This window comes from Hippocampus bargibanti, linkage group LG22 (genome assembly GCF_051943395.1).
Source record: "Hippocampus bargibanti isolate YZ-2025 linkage group LG22, ASM5194339v1, whole genome shotgun sequence".
Lineage (NCBI taxonomy): Eukaryota > Metazoa > Chordata > Actinopteri > Syngnathiformes > Syngnathidae > Hippocampus > Hippocampus bargibanti.
The window spans coordinates 2,708,347-2,729,724 of NC_142755.1; the positions used below are offsets into that span (position 1 = coordinate 2,708,347).

Consider the following 21,378-nt stretch of genomic DNA (forward strand, 5'->3'; position numbering starts at 1 on the left):
ATTCTTTAGTCGTCTTCCAATTGGTTGATTATTTAAGGGAGGCATGGTAGTGTTTCAATATCTTGTATATAATATTTTTCCTTCCATTTTTCCTCATATTTTGGGTGAAACTAATATTTTCGACATTTTACAAACTTTATTACACATTGAAAATCAAAATCTCCCCACCACCATTTAAGGGCGTGGTTTAAAGACTTGCATCCAATTCACGTGAACGAACCTCTCGCGAGAATCTCGTCCATTGAAATGAAAAATTACAAGGCATTTCAAAAACAGGAGTTTCTTAATAAAGTTTATTCTATATTACAAATAGTATCTTGTTCTGGACTGCAAAATAGGAATGCATTATATTTACATACACAGGTATACAATTAATTTTAACAAAGTTAGAGAAGCTCACCTTCTATCCCCCCCCCGGACGGTTTTTGATATCTTGATAACAGAGTCTTTATCTTTCAAATATGGTCGAATAAAAGTCTGTTTTTTTGGGGTGTGTGTGTGTAACACCTGTTATAATACTGAGCTCGGAGGACATATGCACGTATTTCCTAAAAAAATGTTTCAAGGTGGAAACTTTATCTGTGCTGTCACTCGGGTGCGTTATGTACACGTGGCTGGTACGCACAGTGTTTTTTTGTGTTTTTGTTTTCAGTTTAGCTACATGAAGGACACTGCGAATTTCCAAGTCCATTTCCTCCAACCTTCTTTATCTCCATGTCATTGATATGTTTGACAGCCATCGTGACGAGCGAACATCCCGCGATAGCGATTGCGGGGCTGCAGAAGTTGAACGACAGCCAACCAGAACGGTTTGTCGGCAGCTTTGTTTTCATCCAAATCGATCAACATCACACAGTATAATGCACAGTGCCACCTTGAGATATGAGAGTTTTGCAAATATAAGCCATTGTTTGGATGATTTTTGCTTTGACTTGAGAGCAAAAATAATATTAAATAAATCATATAATTTGCTAGCCTAATGCTAATGCTAACTTATAAGGTGTAACACATCAGATAGGCCGACGAATAGCATCTATGTGGAAGTGGCATACATTTAAGTAACACATTTAGACAGATATAACAATATTTACATGCATTTATTCTTTATCTTCTGCGCAGAACGGCCGAATGAGGAGCCATTGAATTGAAAAAAGCGTTTTGTTCTTTATGTTCGAATTATAGCAAGACTTTTTATAAAGTGCCATTTTCCTTCCTAAAAAAGCGAATTAATAGCATTTCCATTCATTTCAAAGAGGAACGATGCTTTGAGATTGGAACGTCATCTCAGAAGAAAACCCAAGTCGTATCTCAAGGCACCACTGAACACTCACGATCAGATTCTGCAAGACAACCGGATAAAGGTTCCACCTTAAAGTTCAATACCGCCATTTGCTTTATCCCTCTCTTCAGTCTTTGAAGCAAAACAAAGTCAAAACAAACACATCCACATCATCATCATCGCAAGGCTTAGTTCTGAATATTATTTTTTTTCTTCTCCTTAAATAAGTTTCTTTTCTTAAATGGTTTTACATGCGCTTAAAAAAAGTCAATAAAGATGGAGCGAGGGCGGCCTTCGCACATTCACATCACCACATGGGGCACGTCGTCAAGGCAAAAAGAAAGGGGCGGAGCTTCACAGGATACAAGAGGTGGCATCGCTTTCACTCTCATCCGACAAGTTAGGCTCCATTGTTCTTTTTTTTTGTTTTATTTTGAAATCAGAGAGATGTGAAGACGACACCGGCGCCTCCGCGGCTACACGATGGCCGACGTCCACCTTGAAGGCTTGTGCAAAACAGGAAAGAAAGGTGTGGAAAAAAAGCCACGGAGCATCTCCACCAACTGAGGTCAGAAAATGTAGCACACAGCTTCCAGTCACAATTTTTTTCTTTTTTTGTGTGTCTATTTTATGTTTTTTTTCCCTCCTTTTTTGTCCTTGTTGTCCGTGTTCCTCTGTGGCACTTGACAAATACATCTTTTTTTTTTCAGTTGAATGTCAAGCTCCTTTGGTTTTTAGGCGAACCAACTTTGTATGCCCCCTTTGCGCATCCTCGTGGGGACATTGTTGGTGTGTATGTGTGTTAAGGTGTGTATCGGTGTGCGTCGACACCGCCGCGCACGCTAGTTGTGTGCTTTTTGAGTCACGTCAAGGCTTCGTCGAGGACTTTTTAGCTGGATGGAAGCGTGGAAGCTAATGCTAGTCAATGTGTGTGTCAATGTCGACGGTTTTGAGGATGCGGCAAGTGGGTCGGGTGGGGGTAAGGGGGGTTCTGCAGCATTGTCAGCGCCCTCCCGAGCCCTTAACCTCAGTCTTTAATGCAAATCCAGCTACAAGGAGGGAGAGGGGGCAAAAAATTGCATTGTTCAAGATCCAAAGAACCGCTAGTCCATTTGTCGCACTCCTCCCAGGTTGAAAGAATTCTACCACTCAATCATTTTTTTTGAAGGCAACGTAAAAATGTCATATTTTGTTTGAGTCCGTATGCAACAGTGCATGAGGGACCAAAACAATTCAATCGTGGAAGCAGGAATTGAAGAAAATGAAAAAAACGAAAAAGAGGAACACGTTTTTGCTGAGGCACGGCTCGGTGTCGGACAAGAGAGTGGACGGTGGCGGGCGGAAAAAGAGGCAGGGTTGCGGATAAGAGGATGTCTCTTATCTTCTTCCCAGTGCACTCTGGGAAATGCGGTCCTCAGCTCTCCAGCGTCATGAAGGCCACCACCTGCTCCAGCTTGAAGGCCAGCCTTTGCTTCCTAGCCGCGTCGTCCTGTTCCAGTGTGCAGACAATCTGGCAAAAAAGCACAGAGGCACAAAAAACTGCGCTAAATTCAACGTGGTTGTTTTAAATACGCGTCTGATTCTCATAATTTTATGTTTACTTTGACCGGAAACTTCCAATTTATTTATCCCACGATGTCACATCACCGTACGTTAGCATGAGGCTGATTAGCATGAAACTACCGATGTGCTTATCCCAAGATTTTGCATACCCATATGTTAGCATGAAGCTACTGAGCATAAAACTTCAACTATGCTTATTCTATGACTTTGCATCACCATATTTTAGCATAAAGCTAATTAGCAACGAATTTCCAATATGCTTGTCCCAAGATTTTGCATCACCGTATGTTAGCATGAAGAAAATTAGCATGGGACGAAAAATATATGCTTTGCTTGAACACTTATCTCTCTCACTATACAAGGTTTGACTCCCATTTTGGTTTCATGTGTCACATTTACAGTCAACGTCACTCGGGACAAGTAGCTACACGTGTACACGTGAGTACACATGTAGCACACATACCTCCTCCGTGTATTTGCCCACGTAGGAGTAGATCTCACTCAGCGAGCTCATGCTGTTGAACTCGCTCATGTGCATGCGTGATTGTTCGGCTAAGTAGGCGTTCATGTCCTGGTCGCTGATGGCCGGCATCTTGCTGATGTCTGAGTAGTACCTGTATACAAACACACACACACACAAACACACACATGCAGTTTTTCAACCTTGAACACTGCAGCGCACGTTCACACTCGGTTGGAGTCAGCAGCGGCGGCAGCTGTGTTGCATCTATCAGCAATGTTAATTAAAGCCGCTTATTTGCATATTTAAATCCCACAGCTCCATCCAACCGGAGGGCAAATGCTGCACGGCTGCTCTATGTCATTACGGGAAAAGCAGGTGGGTTTCGTTCAGGACCTTTTTACCCGTAGGCCGACCGTCCGGCAACATCCAAGTGTTGTCGGTGTGTTCTGAAGCATTTCATTTGAACTAAAATATCACAACTAATATATTGCGCGAATAAATATCGCAATGGAAAGCCGAGTGTCTGTTTTTGTTAAAACATTCTTTGTATGAGAGCCATTTTACGGCGACCATCCACTCTTGATTCAAACAAAAGGCCGTAAAATGTCCGATTGGCAAAAAAGTGCTGACTTGGGAACTTGTAAACAAACGACTTTAATGACCGCCGCCTAGCATTCTTCTGCCGGAGGCCATCAAACCCGGGCCATCAAATTCATGGAAAGTGTCATCATTGTTGAAAGCACTTGTCCTCCCATAATTAACGACACAAACATCCTGCAGCAGCTTTAAACCCGGTGAGTTACTTTCTGCCCGGATGACTTCCACCCCAACTTCGACTCAACTCGTAGCCTTCTGGCATTGACTATGATGAATCAGCATCTTTACACCTGATCGCCCCCTCATATCGGTAAATCAGTTTCCCGGCAGGTTGCAGCAACACAACGACACAAGGGCTTAGCCTTCCAAAACCCTCCGGCGCATGAATACCGTACTCTGCGGCGCCATCTTTTATTCACGAGTCTCTCCCCGCGCCCTCAGACATTTGCTAATCATTCCAAATCGGTTTGATGAAAATCTTCAGCAAAGTCGAGGACTGGTCTCACCTCTCCACCCAACTTTTGTAACTGGGTATGTCCTTGGCATACAGCAGCTTGTTGGACGGTGAGTCCTTCCCAAGGCGATGCTCCGAGGTGGAACAGGAATCCATGAAGGTCTGGGCCACCACAGACAAGCAGGCGTCAGTGATGCTGCTCTTGTGGATGTCGAACACGAACTGAGGGTTCTTGATCACGTTCACCCAGAAACGCAGAGGTAGGCTGGGTGGGGGGTGCGAAAGAAAGAGGGAAGAAGTTATAAGCTGCATGAGGGGAGCGATGAGATACTTGGATCACTAAATTTTCACAATCGTCTAGACCAGTGGTTCTTAAACTGCATTCGATTGAACCCTAGGGGTTTGGTGCGTCAGTGTCAGGGGTTCGGTGGACCCTTCATATGGGGTTTGCTGGACCCTTAATATGCTCATTCTCCAAACCCTGCTATCAATGACTGTCTCCAGTAATTGCAGACGAGACTGAGGGGTGGGGCTATGCGGCGGAGGATCCACCGAACCCCTGAGACGACTCACCGAACCCCTAGGGTTCAATCGAACTCAGTTTAAGAACCACTGGTCTAGAGTCTAGACCACAGGTGTAAAAGGCCCACCACATCATTTTAAGCAGCCCGCGAAAGAAAAATCAAGAATGCTAAGTTCCATGACGCTAGCTAAAGTCTGAACCAAAATTGTCAAATTGCCGTACGTAAACCACAGTAACAGTCATTATTCTTGACTTCAGATTTGAAAACTACATTCAACATTCATTGGTTATGTGTTCTGTATGTAATATGTGGAGGGGATGAACAATTCTAATGGTTTCCCCAAATTCATAACCGCCCCCAATAGGAAACTGTAACTACAATGTGGCTCGTGGCCAAAACTGAGTCTGACACCCATGGTTTAGACTTTTTTTGGGTAAAGTGGCCAACAAAAACGAAAACATGGAGACTGCTTGAGGAAATGCAATCATGAGAAGGCAAAAAAAAAAAAAAACCCACTCCACCCACAAAGCTATTAAGACGGACAATCTAGCACAAGAGGATTTGGACCACAGGAAGCAAAAGTCTGCATTATGACTTGAACATTAATCGAAGCAAAGAATCTAGAGGGGATTAGGTACTGGGGGATAGGGGTGGGGGGATCAGAGGGATATTTAGGCTTCCGCTAAGCCGCCCCAGCTGCCCCGTTCTTTTGAGTTCTTTCAAATGATTTGGCGCGTTCAAACGATGTGGCGTAATAACAACCTTGGTATCGTCAACTGCGTGCAAAAAAAAAAAAAAAATCACAGACTTTTCCGTCGTGATTTCATACTGGGTAAATTCTGGGAGATGTCAGATGGCAGTCATCTGTGCAAAGGGTTTAAATATCAGCTGCCAGGATCTGTCTGGAAGTATAAACGTCAGGCGTGGCTTTAAAGATTGGTGGTTAAAAAAAAATAGACGAACTAGCTGAATCCCGTGCAGATCAAATTAGCATAGCGCCTCTCATTTTCCAGCTTGTTCCCAAGCAGCTAGCTAAGAACGGAGAGTGTATCGCTGTTCATATCCTTTGTTCTGTTCTGTTGGTTAAAAAAAATAACATATGACAACAGAACTAAACCCCCCAAAAATGCTAATTCAAATTGCTACTATGTAGCCTGCATGCTGCCAGTAAGACGTTTTTCATGAGGTCGGATCAGACAGGTAATATCAATTGAAATCTCAATAATTGCTTTCAAATAATGTTTTTTTTTTCTCCATGTCCACCTCCTTATTTGCCCCCTTGACACACATTCATGTGAGTGAAGCACGTCAGGATCTTTGGCAAAGTGTCAGGAGGCTAATAAGATACTAGCGTGCGTTTAACTCCCACAGAGTCGACTTGCCGGGTTTTTCCCCCCATTATTTCATCGCCCTTCCTTCACAGCTCACTTAACCCCTCACCACTCTCCAGTTCATCAGCGTAGATTACGATGAATCGCACATTTGAAACACCGGACATTTCCACTGGGGAGTTCGGACCTTGGCGGTGGAGATTGTTAGCGGACGAGGTGCTACGAACGACGACCGCCTCCATCCACTCACCAGTTGCTCTTCCACGTGTGCCGCACGTGCGGGTCGTGGATGTTGTGTTTGTCGGCCTGCTCGTCCAGGAAGTCAAACATGTACTTGATGGCTAGCGGCAAAGCGCTCCCTCGGTGCGCCGTGCTGAAGATGGTCTCGAAAAGGTCATCTACAAACTTCTGCAAGGTGCCCTGTAAAAAGAAATGGGTTAGACCACCCCCTCGTTTGATTTCATCCTGACGGAAAAAAAGGAAGAAGAGGGGCAAATACAGCGCCGGAATCTAATCCTCTTGTAGAATGAGGAGGAATGAGATGATGGGATGCAATGAAAGGACAGAGCTTTCCTATTAGGAATGAGGTGCAGGCAAATCAAAATCCAATTCGGGCTGGAGTGTCTGAGCGAATCAGAGTCGGCAGACAATCATAACTGTAATTCTAATGTGGCCCTGACAGCTTTCAGTTTTTTTTTTAACCCCCCGCCACCCCTTATCCACCAACCGTCACGTCGATAGAATCATATCTCACCGCTTCAAGCCCATGGGCCCTTTTTGCCAGACTATTATCTGACAAGGCCGGGACGTGACAACGTATTGGTGAGCGTGGAGTTCCGAGGCAATGACATTTCACGTCCTCCATCTTGAGAGTGTATACTGGCAGACATCACCGGTGGAAGCTCTTAGCCCCCCGCAGAGGCTAAAACATTCGCTTCCTATTATAGCGCAAATAGAAAGCGCCATATAGGATTGTTCTAATTTTTTGGGGGGGAAATCTGAGAGACTATTTAAGAATTACTAAACCATTTTTGGAGGTGAAGCTAACTGGAGAACAAACTGTCTACCTGAGAATCATTGTAAAATTTGCCTTCAGTCTACGACCGGCTCAAAGTAACTCATCTTTTTGCCTTTTTGTTGTTTGTTTTTGTGCAGAAAAACCTCAAACAGCCTCTTATCTTGAGCCTTTACGATAAGACGCCTTGTCAACGCCCAATTTGAGAACGAAGGGGGGAAAAAAACAAACAAAACTACAACACTATCGACTTTCTCTCTCATCTCGTGTCCTCGAGGGAGGAGAGCGGAATACATTTGAATAATCCTCTCGGAAAGAGATGATTCGTGCAAATGAATATGCAAAGAAGGGTAAGGCTTTTTTCCCGAAGTCATGGGAACTCTGGAGGGAGGTCAGGCTCACCTTGGTTGCCAGAAGTCTAGTCAAGTAGATCTCGGAGACCATCTTGCTACCACGGTCGCCCTCCTTCTGGTCGCCATGTTCGTGGTTCTTGACCAGGTGCCACACCTTGACGCCGCTTTCCAAATCGGGCGTGATCATGGGTGTCCGGGAGCGAAGGCTATCTGGACTTCCCGTGTACTTGATCATGTTGTCTGTGCAAGGGAGGCAGAGGACCAAATGCAAAGTCTCAAGACCGGAGCCATAACAATGTGTTTCCAAGACCCGAGATTTCGAAGATTTAGTCGATCTGGTTCAGCCGTATTCTTAACGTGACTTCCAGTATCTTGAAATTTTCTTTTCGGCAACGCTCTCCCTGTTAATTGGACGGCAGTGGTCTTTGAAGAAAGAGAGATGCGGCATCCTTACAGGCTGGTGCTAATTGGGCTCAGCGGTGGCAAAAGGTGAGGCCCTCACGGGCTAATACTGCATCGCGTCTGATGTGCAGCGCGTGTCGGCCGCCTGCTTTGATCAGCGGCTGACTGCAGAACAAATCAACCCTGCAAAATGACTGCAACGCTCTGGCAACAGTCTTGTCACAGGGGAAAAACACCCGATGATATCGGAGACTCAAAGCTCACGAAATATGAATGACGCATTTGATCAATCGTGCACAATCGTATATGTGGTGGCGTTACATTCAGCATTTAATTTGCCACTTGACTAATCTTGCGGCTCTGTTTTACGAATCAATTTTCCTTATCGAAATGGAATCTGGTTTTTGGACTGTTTTACTGCCACTTCTCCCCACTGCCCACAAGGGCGAGATCTGAAGACGTTATGCTGACAAAGGAGTACACTCACCATATTTGCTCGCAGACGTTCGAGACACAGTCGAGTTGTTCACCGAATTGTACGCCGTTACTTGCTTGGGAACCAAGGCCATCACGGCATTGTCGGCCACCTGCGGTGCACACAGCCGCGTTTGAATCGGAATTTTACAGAGATAGAACGCAGCACCCACGCAGGATGATTGACGGTCTGTGCGCCAGCCTGTATGACGTCTCAATTTAATAATAGACGGGTTCCTCTCGTGGATGAGTCGCGCCTATGCGCAAATGCATTTGTCAATTCCCAGCTCATCCAAACTGGTTTCAATTAACACAACCGGGATCCTGCACGTGCACAGCGTGAGAGTGTTGTGAATAATGGGAGTAGCCCACGCTGCAGGGTTAATTGAAGTGATCTCTATCATTGTTTGGCTGGATGGGACTGGGAATAAGCACCCAGGGCCTTTTTGTTGCCTGTGAGATGATTAAGATGCTATCGTTGGTTCACTCAGTCCGCAATGTTGATATCAAGTGAAGGCAGGGGAGGGGAAGCGAGAGGGGGTGGCGGGCCTTTAGTATTCCCGCGTCTCTGCAACCTTCAGACATGCTCCTATTATCGAGATGCTGAATGGAAACACAATGGGGTGAGTTACCTGATAGTGGGCCAGCATGTTGAGTCTCTTCCAGTCGCCTTCTATCTTGGTGGTGACGTCCTCGTCCTGCAGGATCACACGCTGGCCTCGGCCCTGACGCCACTCTGCAAAAACCAGACGCGGGATGATGATGATGGAGGAAAAAAACAGTCACTCGGTCAACAAGCGGTGGAGCTAAAGCCCTCATCCCCAGTTTAATCATGGCGGAGAAAGGAAATAATGCGCCGATCATGGAGGGTCGGTCCACAGAGGATTGTCTGACTGTCCTGCTGTGATTATTCCATTTTTAAATCGACACAGTAGATCTTTCCATAAAGATGGAAATGAACACTTGTCAACTGTCAAGTCCCAGTGAACCAAACGTGGGAAAGATGAAGAACAGATCAAAGAACAAACTCAAACGCAGGGATTTCCTTATGGACTCAGGAGTGTACAATTGTGTGTGTTGACGTATTACGGACTCGCACTCAATCATGTTCCCTTCCGGGAAAGCGTCTTATTATGCAGTTCACACACATTTCCTACATTCAACACATGTGAGGACATAAACATACACAAAAGGCAATCTCTTTGTTCTTGCCCCTGCTGGGGACTGAAACAGAGGAAGAATGCAGTCATATAACAACGCTCAAGACAAAACTGTCTCTGGAGAGACTCCTCCACAATCCCATTATCTTTATCAGGTCTTGCAATCACCCTGTGTGTTACTCTGTTTCTTTAAAGGTAATCAGGAACTTTTTGGGGGGAGATTTACCGAGTGCAGTCTCGTCAACTATGCTTGGGCAGCATTCGATACTACCAGCAGAATCCGGCTCCAAACGTTCATATCAATGGACATACATCTAAAAATGTAAAGCCCTAAGAAGGATTCTTCGTAGACAAGCTTCTCTGTGTTCTCTCACAGCTCCAACAATAACTCACGGCCCAAGGGAAGTTTGGGGGGAGGGCGCCTGGAAAACAATTTGGCCCTTGAGTGAGACGCTAAGGTAATCTTCACACCTAAGAATAGTTCTCATTCCCAATGGGATGCCACTGGGCTCTCCATGCCGGTTGAAAGTATGCTACCAGGAGCACAAGTGTTCAGGCTCTCAAAAAATGAGACATCAATAGGATAGAATTTGGGCTTCATGATTCAGGTTCTTGCAATGGTCATTTCTATGTTTGAAAGGACATGGTGGTCATACCGAGGTCCATGTCGGAGGCTTTGAGGCGGTGCGAATGTGGCACGTTCTTGTAAATGGCGTCCAGGATCTTCTCCTTCACCTGGCTAACGCTGTCACAGTTAAGCACCTTCACCTGGATCTCCGGGCTCTTCTCGTTCTCCGGGTGGATGCAGTTCACCACCTAAGGTCCCAATGACAGAACGTCAATGAGCCGGAACTACAAATAAAGAACTAAACCCTGCTAGCGACCCTTCCTCCTTCTCACCAGCGTCTTGTAGTCGATTTGCTGTCTGATGAGCTTGTCCTCGCTGAGAGAGTAGCGCGCTTCTCCTGTGATGGAGTCAATGGGGCCCTTCTCCATCTGTTGCTTGATGGCGCAGAAGAGCGAGAAGAGCGGTTCGCCTGCACACTCCTGAACAAAAGTTTGGATGTGAAAAGGTCAGATTGATTTTGACACCAGACACGACCTTAAGATGACTTAACCGGACTTCACTTTGACAGTCATGTTATGTTTTTATGGTTCAGAGTCCTTTCAGTTACCTTGAGAAACTTGTAAAGGAGAAAGGTGAACCAATTGGTCAGCATTTTCTCCGCCACAGACTCGGTCCTGTGGAGAGACGTGACACATAAATAAGTGTTGACATTATGATGCCTTCAATGGACCGAAAAACTGCAAAAAAATCATTGTGTCTGTGAGTTTAATGTGATGCAAAGCAATTACAAGGCTTGATTTGATCCGTCTGGATTGATGTGCCCTCTTATAGGAACGCTGGCCTCATTACCAAAACCTTTTTTTATATCCTCTCAGTGGACTGCCACTCTATCCGTGTACAATAGAAACAGACTGAATATGTGTCTGCTTTACTGCCTGTCATCCGTGGTCTGAATGTGTGTGTGTCCGGAGGGGGGACCGCGGATACATTTAAAGGCATCAATATTTCAGGATTAGCTGCCTTTGCAGCCCACCTGCAACCCAGCCCTCTCCGAAATCCACATAGCCACTTGAAGGGGCTTCACGCCAAGGCTGGCCATGCCAGTCGGGCGGTCTGGCCAAACACCTGGGGTGGATTAGCATCCCGCCTCTCGCCGCTGTCCCTTTCCCCTGTCATTCTCATCCTGCGACAAGGTCACAGGGGTCACGTTTGATCCTTTCTTGTTTTGTGTGTATGTCCAGTAATCACACTTGGCTTCAAATCCTCTCCATTTCCAGTCCGCGTTTGTCTATCAAATACTTTTAAGCCTAGATACTAGTAAAAAGTGGAGCTTTGGCCACCAAAAACTATATTCTTCACGTACCGTAAATAATTCAGCAAACTAAACCAACATGTGTGTACATGGCGTGCGTCAGCACGGCGGGATGAAGAGTGGGAAGAGGAACAGGAGATTGCGGCGGCGACTGCGACAGATGGTTGCGGAAGGTTGTCGTTAGTTAGCTTGCCTGGTGCTTGTTCAGTGCAGGTTGAGATGGGACAGATGGAATGATGTGTGTATGTTTGTGTTGTGTGTGTGTGTGTGTGTGTGTGTGTGTGGCTTGCATACACTTCTTGGCCGAAGAATCAGTGGGTAGCCGTGCTCAGATGCTGTGCCAGAGATAGGCTGTTCGCAGACTTTAAGCATTGATTTAGCAATCGAGCAGGCAGGGATGGGAAGGGAGAGGAGGGGGGTGGTAGAAATAAAGATGCTGGCAGAAGTCATGCAGACGAGAGGGAATAAATTCAGACAAATAAAAAGTTTTTTCCCCCTTTCCCAGACGGTATCAACGGACCAAGGTTCTCCTGGTCGTACCTGCGGAGCAAAAGCTTAGGGTGGTTCTTGCTCTCCAGGTTGCGGTCGATGAGGTCAGACAGCAGGTGCTTGAGCACGTCGGTGGCATATTCCAGCTTGCTCTGCAGGACCGTCATGATGAGCGAGGCCACGTTGCCTCGGTCGCGCATGGAGAAGCCACGCTGCGCCTCCAGCGTGCGGATGAAGCACAGCAGGTAGACCTTGTTGTTGATCAGCTGACCAAACAGCTTCAGGCCCTTCTCCACCTGCTCCTGGCGATAGCCTGGCACCTGTACAGTTAAAAGGGGAGAAAATACTGTGAATTGTTGGTTTAACGGCATCAAAACATGCTAACGCGCATTAGCGGGAGGAGAAAACAAACATGCTAGCTTTAGCTGCCAGGGGAACCTCCATTCCATTCCGGTATCAATAAGAAAACACAGTCCAAGTACAAGAACTATCGCCAGGTTCTCAAGCAAGACGCTTTGACGCATCTCGCCAGCGCCATAAAAACGGCGAACCTCTCGAGAGCCCATTTAGAGGCTTTGATGCCGCCCGCCGCGCCGATTCAAAGCAGAACCCACCGCATCCCCGCGCCGTTCATACCAACCGCCGCGCTTGCTGCATAAGCTTCCAACCTCCATCTTTTCCTTTCGTAACGAGCGGCTATGGATTTTGGCTTTCAAGGTCTTGCCTGGTGGTGACGCATCGTCCCTATGCCCGTACACATAGCTGTCAGGTTGTGTGTGACAAGTTTTGCTTTGTGTTTTCATCAGCTCACCAAGGCGCTCGCGTACGGTTTCACAGCAATAGTTTGAATATCTCTGTATCCTTTCCATCACCCGGACTATTTCTGTCACCCCTGCCAACACATCAATAACAATTAGGTGGACGTCAAACACCTAAAAGCAGCCTTCTGCTTCCTTCATTAGCCTGCCGTCGCACCTCACCTTTCCGCACCGGTTGACATTTATACCAATTAAAGCCTAATTAATATTGCTTATTACTGGCAAATTCTCATCAAGGGACGGAGTGCCCAACCTTGAGGGCAGTGGAATGGGGGTCAATCATCGCCTTAATGGAACAAGACGACTCCTTCCAATTACGGCCGTCAATCAACGTTACAGATGGGGATACATTACCAGATATTTTTCTTTCATTTCTAGCTGACTGACTGACTTTTAATCCGATTTTTAACACGGTGTCCCATTCTGTTAGGATGTGCTCTCTAGGTGGGGCTAACCAAGAATGATAAAATCCAAAATAAAGCATACCTCCAGGTCTCTGAGTACAGGATGTTCCTCAATTCCTGGGAACAGGACCCTCATGGTGTACGTCCTGTAATCTAGGAAGGGAATCCCCGCACCATCCAAGTCGCTCGTCAACTCGTGGATATCAGTCTGTAGCTCTGCAAAAGCTAACGGGGGTGAGGAAAAAAGGTGGGCCATGAAACAAGGTCCACGGGCGTTGAAAAAAACTCCAGGGTATTCGTCTCATACCCTCCTTGCACTCCAGCGCCACTCGAGACTCCAGGTTGTCCATCTGCATCTGCAGCCGCTTAAGCGTCAGGTCACTCTCGCGTGACTTGCGCTTGTAGGCGATGAGCACCATGACGATGGCGAGGAGAAGTAGGGCCCCAGCCGCCGCAATGCCGATGATGGCCGTGCTACTGAGTGGGCTGTCCGACGTGATGTGGACCACGCCGGGCGAGAACTCGATTCCGCCCACGCGAGCCTGCGGACAGAACATACGACTATCGACAAAGGCTACTTAATCCACTTTGGAACAGTTTACTGTGCTATGAGGTCACTTGAAAGTTCATTTCCTGCCCTGTCTTGACTCCTGATTGTGGATTTTGGCCTGTTTTACTGACACATCTGCTGCCTAATAAAAACGAAGATACATCTCAGATTGGACTTTCTTGATAAAATACTGTGGTTCTCATATTGGCCTTTCTGCCATCCCACAGACCTGAATTTAGGATTTTGGTCTCTTTTGTTGCCGCTTCTCCTGTCAAAAGGATGCACCTCAGATTCTTTATAAGTTTGATTGTGCTTAAAGTCCAGATAAATGACAAACTACTTTTCTTCACCCGATTTTTCTTATTTGGTCCAAGACGGACATATTGATTCAAATCTAATGTGTGCAAACTTCTTCTCCTCTTTTTGTTACACAACAATAATGCCCAGGTGGAGACAGCAGGGCGCATTTGGAGCAAAGTGGTCATAAATTGAGTCCTTATTGAGTTTCACGCTGTCCAAATCCGCACAGACAGTCCATTTGTTTGTCTTGTGGGCAGCAATGACAACCACATGGATAATCAGTCTGTCTGGGCGTGTGCGTGCAGATCCACAGAAGGCAACATTCGTCTGTCCCAACGACGATTTGCGCTGCTGTGACTCACTAGAACTTTGTGGCGTCCTGTCAGGTTGGGAGACTCGCAGAGCAGCTGGCTGTCAGACACTGTCAACATGCATGGTTTTTCTCCGATGAGAACCGTATAGTTCATTTTTCCATTTCCATTGCTGGTGGGTGGCAAGAAGTTCCGTCCCTGCAGGAAATCAAACAAAAACATCTCAAGCCCCTGAAAACAGACAGATGACAACTTTTGGACAGTAAATGTACCTTCAGTATGATGGGCGATCCGGGTTTTATCTCCAGCACTCCAGACACACTCAGAGGCTCAAACTCGGGATTAGGGTAGTAAATGAAGTTGGTGTTGTTGAGCGCCATGACGGCCTGTACGTCGTCCAGTTTGAAGCCAAACTCGTCGGGCCTCTCTGGTGCCTCCTGTTGCTGGGCTAGGCTGATGGGAAGCTCCGGAGCCTGGCATTGCATGGATGTTGGACCCTGGACCTGACACAACTGGAGATGACAAGATGTTAAGGACTTGACATGCTTCCTTCTTGGGCTTTGGACTTTCAATTTCACCTACAGCGATTTGTAAAACTCATTGTCAAGAACTGAGACTGCTCTTTCTGACATGTCTGTATGGAACTGTCAGAGTCATGACAGCAGCCGACAGAAGGCCTTGTTGAGGAGGCAACAATAACCTTCAGCGTGAAGGCGCTCCAAGCAGCCCCTTTAGTTTTAATTGGGTCATTGAACGTCACAATGGACACATCTGTGACCTTGCTCAAAGTTGACTGCATTATTTGAACAAAAGGCATGGCCGCGTGAGTTAGACGGGCAACCTTGAAAAAAATCTGCCAGGCCAAATCATTATATCTCGTTGATACCATCATCCCGTATTTGGTCTCTCATCTTCGGTCATATCAAAAGAGACCTTTGGATGATGAGAATAAAGACTACAGAGATTCCGATAAGAAACCATCTTTGCAGCTATCGTTGCATCTGCGCTGAGATGAGATTTCATCACCCTGTGTTAATTTCCATCCGCCTTAGTTTTTGACCCGTTTTCCATCACCAGAGACTGCACTTCGAGTCGACTTACGTTGAGTGTTTCGTGATTGTTGTACTTTGCTCTGATGAGTGGCGTTTGGATGATGTCCAGGTTGGTTCCCGTCACCGTCACAGGAGTGTGTCCGCTGCGAAAGGGAGAAAATCATGCAGCCCAATGTACCAGCTGGCTTCCTCCACGTAATATGTGGCATCTCACGTCTCGATTTTTCTTGAACATTTACCTGTAGATACTCCATTCAGGCTCGATCTTGGTGATGGTGGGGTCCTCTACATACTCGAAACGGAGGTCCTTCTGGAGCTGGGCCTTGTCGATGCTCACAGACACCGGCACGTTCCCGTAGCCTCTCGACGAGGCGTGCGTACGGCATGTCAGCCACAGGCCATCACGTCTGCGTCAGAACGTGTCATGAGGTCACATGGTGGCATCCAAAAGATGATATTTCGGTACAACTAGACTAGAATTGACTGTGGATCTTGAGGGCAAGAATCTGGGTGTTGTCAATCACGATGGAGACACGCCCTCAAGCACACTGTATCAGCTAAATGAGAGCATAACTTAACCTAAGATGCTCAGCGGTGGATTGAAGAAGACATGAAAGCGGTGTTTGGCAACGGAAACTCATTCGTGGGAGATATTTATGGAGATCGTAAATCCTGGGCGTTCGTTTTGCCAATGAATGTAATCTGATTTCTCGCGGCTTCGCGATGCTTTTCATAGCGGGGGTCGGAAAGGGGGCACACGACGGTGGGTGACTCACTTGAGAAAGGTGCAAGGCTGGTCCTTAAACATGATGGACACGTTGCTGCCCGCATCCAGGTGGCTCCCTGTGATGCTGACCACGGTTCCCCCGGAGACTGGTCCTCTGTTTGGCTTGATGCTGTGGATCCTTGGAATCTGGACGGCCAATACGCCGGCGGTTAAAAATAACATCCTCACGTCACGCCTTCATATACGAGAAGAACCGACAACTGGCTCTTACCACAAAGTAGTAGTATTTAGACGACTTGGCCGTGAATTCCGGCCGACACTCGCCGACGCCGACGCACACCTTGACATTCCCTGTGTACTGACTCTTCTCGGCGCGGCCCATCTCGCACACGATTCTGTAGATGCGACATCGTGTAAACGTGCCGCTTTGAAATTCCCTGCGTTGAAGGCCAGCGCTCTTACTGTTCTGCCGCGATATATCCATCTCGGATGGGAGTGCACTCCACCTCCGCCACCTTCACATTGCCCTGGATCTCGCGGAACTCCAGGCCGAGGTTGTCGCCGCGGATGGTCACCAGGGTGCCGCCTTCCCTTGGACCACGCAGAGGGGTAATCTAAAAGAAAAACCATAAATGAACCCACCATGGCATAATTCAGACCCTCCAGATGGATGGACATGTATGGGCCACGGAAGAACTTCCTCAAGGATGACCCAAATCCAGACCTCGTGAAACTGGTCTAAAGCAAACCCTTCAAGATAGGATTTGGATTCAGAGGAGTCTCACCTGTGTGATACGTGGGTGGGTGCACTTGCTGTTGATGCCGTTGTGTTCCAGCCATTGGTTCTCGGGGTGTGGGCAGTGCTGCTTGAGCATGCAGCGGTTCTCTCCTTTGCACCAAACGCAACCAAAGAGAGGGTCTGCCTTCAGGCACAGGCCACAGCTCCCACGTTGGGCATCGCACTTGTACAGATGGACTGCACGCCACACGCAGAACGAAAGCCAGACAAGAAGAAGAAGAGGGTCATTACAACGGGAGACCTTAATGTCAAAACAGATTTCTCAGTGTGTGACAAATGGGTGCAAAAAAGGCAGAGAACAACATAGTTTCTTCGCCCGGCGATGCCATTATCCACGGCGGCTCACGCCGCCGCGCATTTAGCATACTATCGCCATGGCAACGGGCCAGACGTTTTTCTTCCTAATTGTGATGAGACGGAGGTGTGACCTGTCCATTTAGTGGCACCTCAGGAGATGACAATTCTCCTTAGTTTTTGCTTTTTCAGGACATCGCTGTCATATAACTCACCACATTGGGATCCGCGAATGGACATTGAACCAGAACAGGCTACTTGAGACCACATAATAAAAACTGGGTAAGATTCCAACCGGTTCTTCATTTGGGTTGAAAACCATTTGATATCAACAGTGATCGGGAGGAAAAAAAACAAAGTCTAAGTTAATCACTCCATGAGGAAACATCAGGCCAGACTCGCCCCACCTCAGCACACTGCCCGCCTGTTGCCATGGAGACAAACTCTGAGGGTAGGAGTGACCCTACTGCGTATGTGTGCATTGATAAAAAAAAAAAAAAAACATGCGAAAGTGTGATACGTGAGTGATTGCAAAGTGAACAAATTAGCGATCCCGCCAGTTCCGACGCTCACCTTTGTTGTGGGCGGGGTTATCGATGCTAAAGTCGCCATTCCAGATGACAGTCAGCTCCACGGGAAGGCTGCTCATCTCCATCCCATCGTAGAAGTACTGTCGCCATGGCAACCAAGGGGGTGGGGTGAAAGGGAAGGAATAACATCGAGTCGTGAGGGAGAAAGTGGTCGTTATTATCTCCCAAGTGGAAGAGGGGGTATGGAGGGATGGTGGGACACATTCCGCATGCAACAGGTGGTTGTACACATTCTCAAGCAATCACACCAAACACTTTTCAAACACTATTTTGGTGTCGCAATCATCGTTTACGACAACATTACAGTTTCCCCTCCTTTGGCGCTCAAAGTACAATATTTGGATTGTGCGATGATTATGCACACTAATCCCGCAGACACACAAGTAGTCAGAGTGATGACAACGGGCATAAGGAGGAGAGGCGTTTATATCAACACAAGAGCGCCATCAAACCTTTTTCCGCACTAATCCGCCGGCGTCACTTTCAGTCAGATCGTTAAGTAAAAAAGACAATTTTTGCTCAAGCGCTTACCGAAGTGTTTTGGCATTGCACCGAGGAACTGTTGAAGCGCAGAGCCGGGACGCGGTGCTCATTGCCCTGGATGGTCAACAGGCATTCGTAGCCTCGCTGGCCCGATTGAGGCTGGGGTAGGTTCTTGGCTTGCAGGGTGATCGGTTTCACCACGTTGACCGGCACCAGGATGCGTTCGGTCGGTAGCAGCTGGGGACACTCCTGGGAAGGACAAAAACAAAACTTGGTTGCACATTGAAGGCAATAAATGCACCATGAAACCAACAATGGTGGTGCAACTTAACAGAAAGTGAACTTTAGAAAGCCAAAAATTCAATAAAACAGCGAAAAAGACATCAAGCGCTCTCATGGGAACGGGAGTCCTCTTATTGTCAGGTGCTCCCAACAAGTAGGCCAAACAAAAACAAAGAAATTATACCGCCAGTCTCAGAGGACGACGTGAGGAATGATAGAATAAGAAAGCAAGTTAACAGCTGTCAAATTTCATAGAAGGCAATGAGAGCTGGGAAGCAAAATAAGTGACAGGAAAAGCTCGGCGTGTCAAAAGGAGTGAAAGAGGAGAGGAAGAAGACGCGAAGGAGATAAGGCCAGCCGGCGTGGCGGCGCACGTTCAGTCGGGCGATAACGCTCGTGTGGAGTTTATTAAAAGCCACTTGATTGGGTTTGCCTGAGTGACTGACTGGATGGCTCCTCAGCGGGGGTAGGGGCGGAATGGGGGGGGAGTCGCTATTCACAAAGTCATTAAAGATAAATGACACACACACACAGAGCGAGAGGTGGTGTGTTTGCGTTTCATTTGTCTACATTTGGAAAATGAATCTAAGTGCAGGTCGGGCGGGCAAACAGACACTTGGCACGCTTGAACAATGGCAGCTGTGCATGCGAACCGCCCGAAGGCAGACGGACTGACGGACGCAAGCCATGGCACCGCCGTGCGCCGATGACGAAGGTGTCCGAAGGTAAACTCAAAGGGAGACAAAACCTCAGTCCGTTATCACGTCGGTGTCACCATTTGTTGGTGGAGTGTGGCCTTCTTTCCTCCGCGTGTTCGTTAATATCGGATGATGAGGAATTTGGTTATGTGTCAACTTGTGTGTCAACACCATGGACACACATCTATTTACTGTATATGACGGAAAAAATATACCTTGACATTAAAAAATGTAGTTTGCCAATTATTCAATGACCTTTATCTCTGAACTCTAAAATGTAAATCGGTTTCAAGTTTTAAGTATGTCACATACCAAATAATATACACAACAGATTATGTGCGCGCCTGCTACTGATGCGAGTGATGATACCAGTCATCACCTTCCGAGATTAATGTCGACATTGCGTTGATGCAATGTCAGTTCTGTTTATCGCCTGCCTCACACCCCCTCCTGGACTCTCGGGATGTGATAAATAATAGGAGCGGTACAGATACGCCCCGTCGCACACACATGTCCACAAGCACAGACAACGCCGTACATAAAAACACCATCGGGCTCCACGTTGTGAGCTGATGATGACCGAGGATCGCGATAAAAAGAAAAATGCTAACTTTTTGCTCATATGGAACGGCAAAAGTTATGCTTAAAATATTCAAAACATCATGATCAAATTTGGTAACAGAAGCACATTCGGACATTGAATTCTACATGATGGCTTTGCAACAGGTAGAAAAAGATGTCCGTATCCATTTTTTTAGGCTAGCGGTGAGGACGTAATGAGCCCCGCGGACAAGAAATCTTGTGTCCGTGCCACCCTCGCAAGTCCACCTCTTGGCATTGAACCCTTGCGATGCCTCCATCTCTCTCGTTCCAGTCCTTCCTTGTCAGGGGAACCTGCTTAGATCCGCTAATTGGAGGCTGGTGGGAGGTGTGAAGGGCGGCAACGTTGCCCGAACAGGAAACGGCGTGGGAGCTGTGAAGGCCTCTTTCTCGGCGTAGTTTCAAGTCCCGTAATTAGAGCCGGGCAGCGAGGTGTGAAGATGAGCGACCTCTCCTCCTTTCGCACGTTTCCTCGCCAGGATCTCGATATTTGCAATATCTCCTCATTTTTATGACTAGAATTCTGAATGCTAGTGAAAAATGCTCTATGGATTTCGTTTTACAAACAGACACCACTCCAGCTAGCAACTAGCATCCATTAAAGTTTTCTGATTGTCTTAAAGCAAAAATAGTAGTGCGGTTAATAAAAATGTTGGACCCAAAGAGAGCTCAACAGGCAGGCAAACATTGCTAATTGCGTAAACAGACGTAGCTTATACCCACTATAACAGCGTGACCGGGAATATTTTTTGTTGTCAGGCTAATCCCGCCAGCTAAATCTTTGAGATGCATGAAGGACAAAGTTGGCAAGTGTCTGAGCAGCGTACCCAATGCCACTAGCGGCATGAATAAAACAGCGCCAGCTTCGTGCCCAGTGCGGGTTTTAAGACGCCGCCGCGCATACTAACAACCAGCTCAACCAAGCAGGGGACGAGAGGCGGCGTAGCTATCATTAGCATAGCGTGGAGGGATTATTCACAAAGACCACGCGGGAATCTCTTCATTGTGTCGGAAGAGGAAAGATCAACACCGACTTGTTGCCATTTGGGGAGCGTCGGGCCGCGCATCCCAAAATCCATCGGCCAGTGCGCGACCTCGGATTGGCCGGGTTCATAAAAAGCTAATTAAAAGTCATTAAGGCCGTAAAACACCTGCTTCGCCTACCTACCCCACCCACAATGGGGCTCATCAAAACCAAGCATGTCATTAATGTGCAAATGCATAATGCCCCCGTTGCTTTATTCGTGGCTTTTCTTAGAAGTCGCCGACACAATGCAAAGAGGATTGGCACATGATTATCCTTGGTCAATATTGACCGGCAGCGGCTCAGTTAATTGGAAAAGTAAACCCCCGCGAAAACTAGAGGGGGACCGACGAACCAGACGGTGGTTCGAAAGGATAATGGAAGACGTCGGGAAGGAGGCAAAATAATAACGTGCGCTCAGGTCGAACGGCTCCGGGGAAATATTGGTGGGATAACACAATG

General features: G+C 47.1%; 1 protein-coding gene across 1 annotated transcript in view; it reads right to left on the reverse strand.

Annotated features, from left to right (window-relative positions):
• Nucleotides 1–275: 275 nt before the first annotated feature.
• plxna4 (plexin A4) overlaps nucleotides 276–21,378 on the reverse strand; it is a 91,687-nt gene continuing 70,584 nt past the window's right edge. The window contains exons 10-32 of the mRNA XM_088988500.1: nucleotides 18,361–18,561; nucleotides 17,813–17,909; nucleotides 16,932–17,122; nucleotides 16,609–16,760; nucleotides 16,418–16,541; nucleotides 16,196–16,332; nucleotides 15,659–15,826; nucleotides 15,469–15,562; nucleotides 14,640–14,879; nucleotides 14,419–14,565; nucleotides 13,514–13,748; nucleotides 13,289–13,431; nucleotides 12,036–12,304; nucleotides 10,791–10,857; nucleotides 10,516–10,662; nucleotides 10,272–10,431; nucleotides 9,088–9,191; nucleotides 8,469–8,568; nucleotides 7,629–7,819; nucleotides 6,462–6,631; nucleotides 4,409–4,621; nucleotides 3,306–3,456; nucleotides 276–2,789 (exon numbers count right to left, since the gene is read on the reverse strand). Of these exons, the coding sequence (XP_088844626.1) occupies nucleotides 2,694–2,789; nucleotides 3,306–3,456; nucleotides 4,409–4,621; nucleotides 6,462–6,631; nucleotides 7,629–7,819; nucleotides 8,469–8,568; nucleotides 9,088–9,191; nucleotides 10,272–10,431; nucleotides 10,516–10,662; nucleotides 10,791–10,857; nucleotides 12,036–12,304; nucleotides 13,289–13,431; nucleotides 13,514–13,748; nucleotides 14,419–14,565; nucleotides 14,640–14,879; nucleotides 15,469–15,562; nucleotides 15,659–15,826; nucleotides 16,196–16,332; nucleotides 16,418–16,541; nucleotides 16,609–16,760; nucleotides 16,932–17,122; nucleotides 17,813–17,909; nucleotides 18,361–18,561 (3,597 nt within the window). The 3' untranslated portion in view covers nucleotides 276–2,693. The remainder of the gene's footprint in view (nucleotides 2,790–3,305; nucleotides 3,457–4,408; nucleotides 4,622–6,461; nucleotides 6,632–7,628; nucleotides 7,820–8,468; nucleotides 8,569–9,087; nucleotides 9,192–10,271; nucleotides 10,432–10,515; nucleotides 10,663–10,790; nucleotides 10,858–12,035; nucleotides 12,305–13,288; nucleotides 13,432–13,513; nucleotides 13,749–14,418; nucleotides 14,566–14,639; nucleotides 14,880–15,468; nucleotides 15,563–15,658; nucleotides 15,827–16,195; nucleotides 16,333–16,417; nucleotides 16,542–16,608; nucleotides 16,761–16,931; nucleotides 17,123–17,812; nucleotides 17,910–18,360; nucleotides 18,562–21,378) is intronic.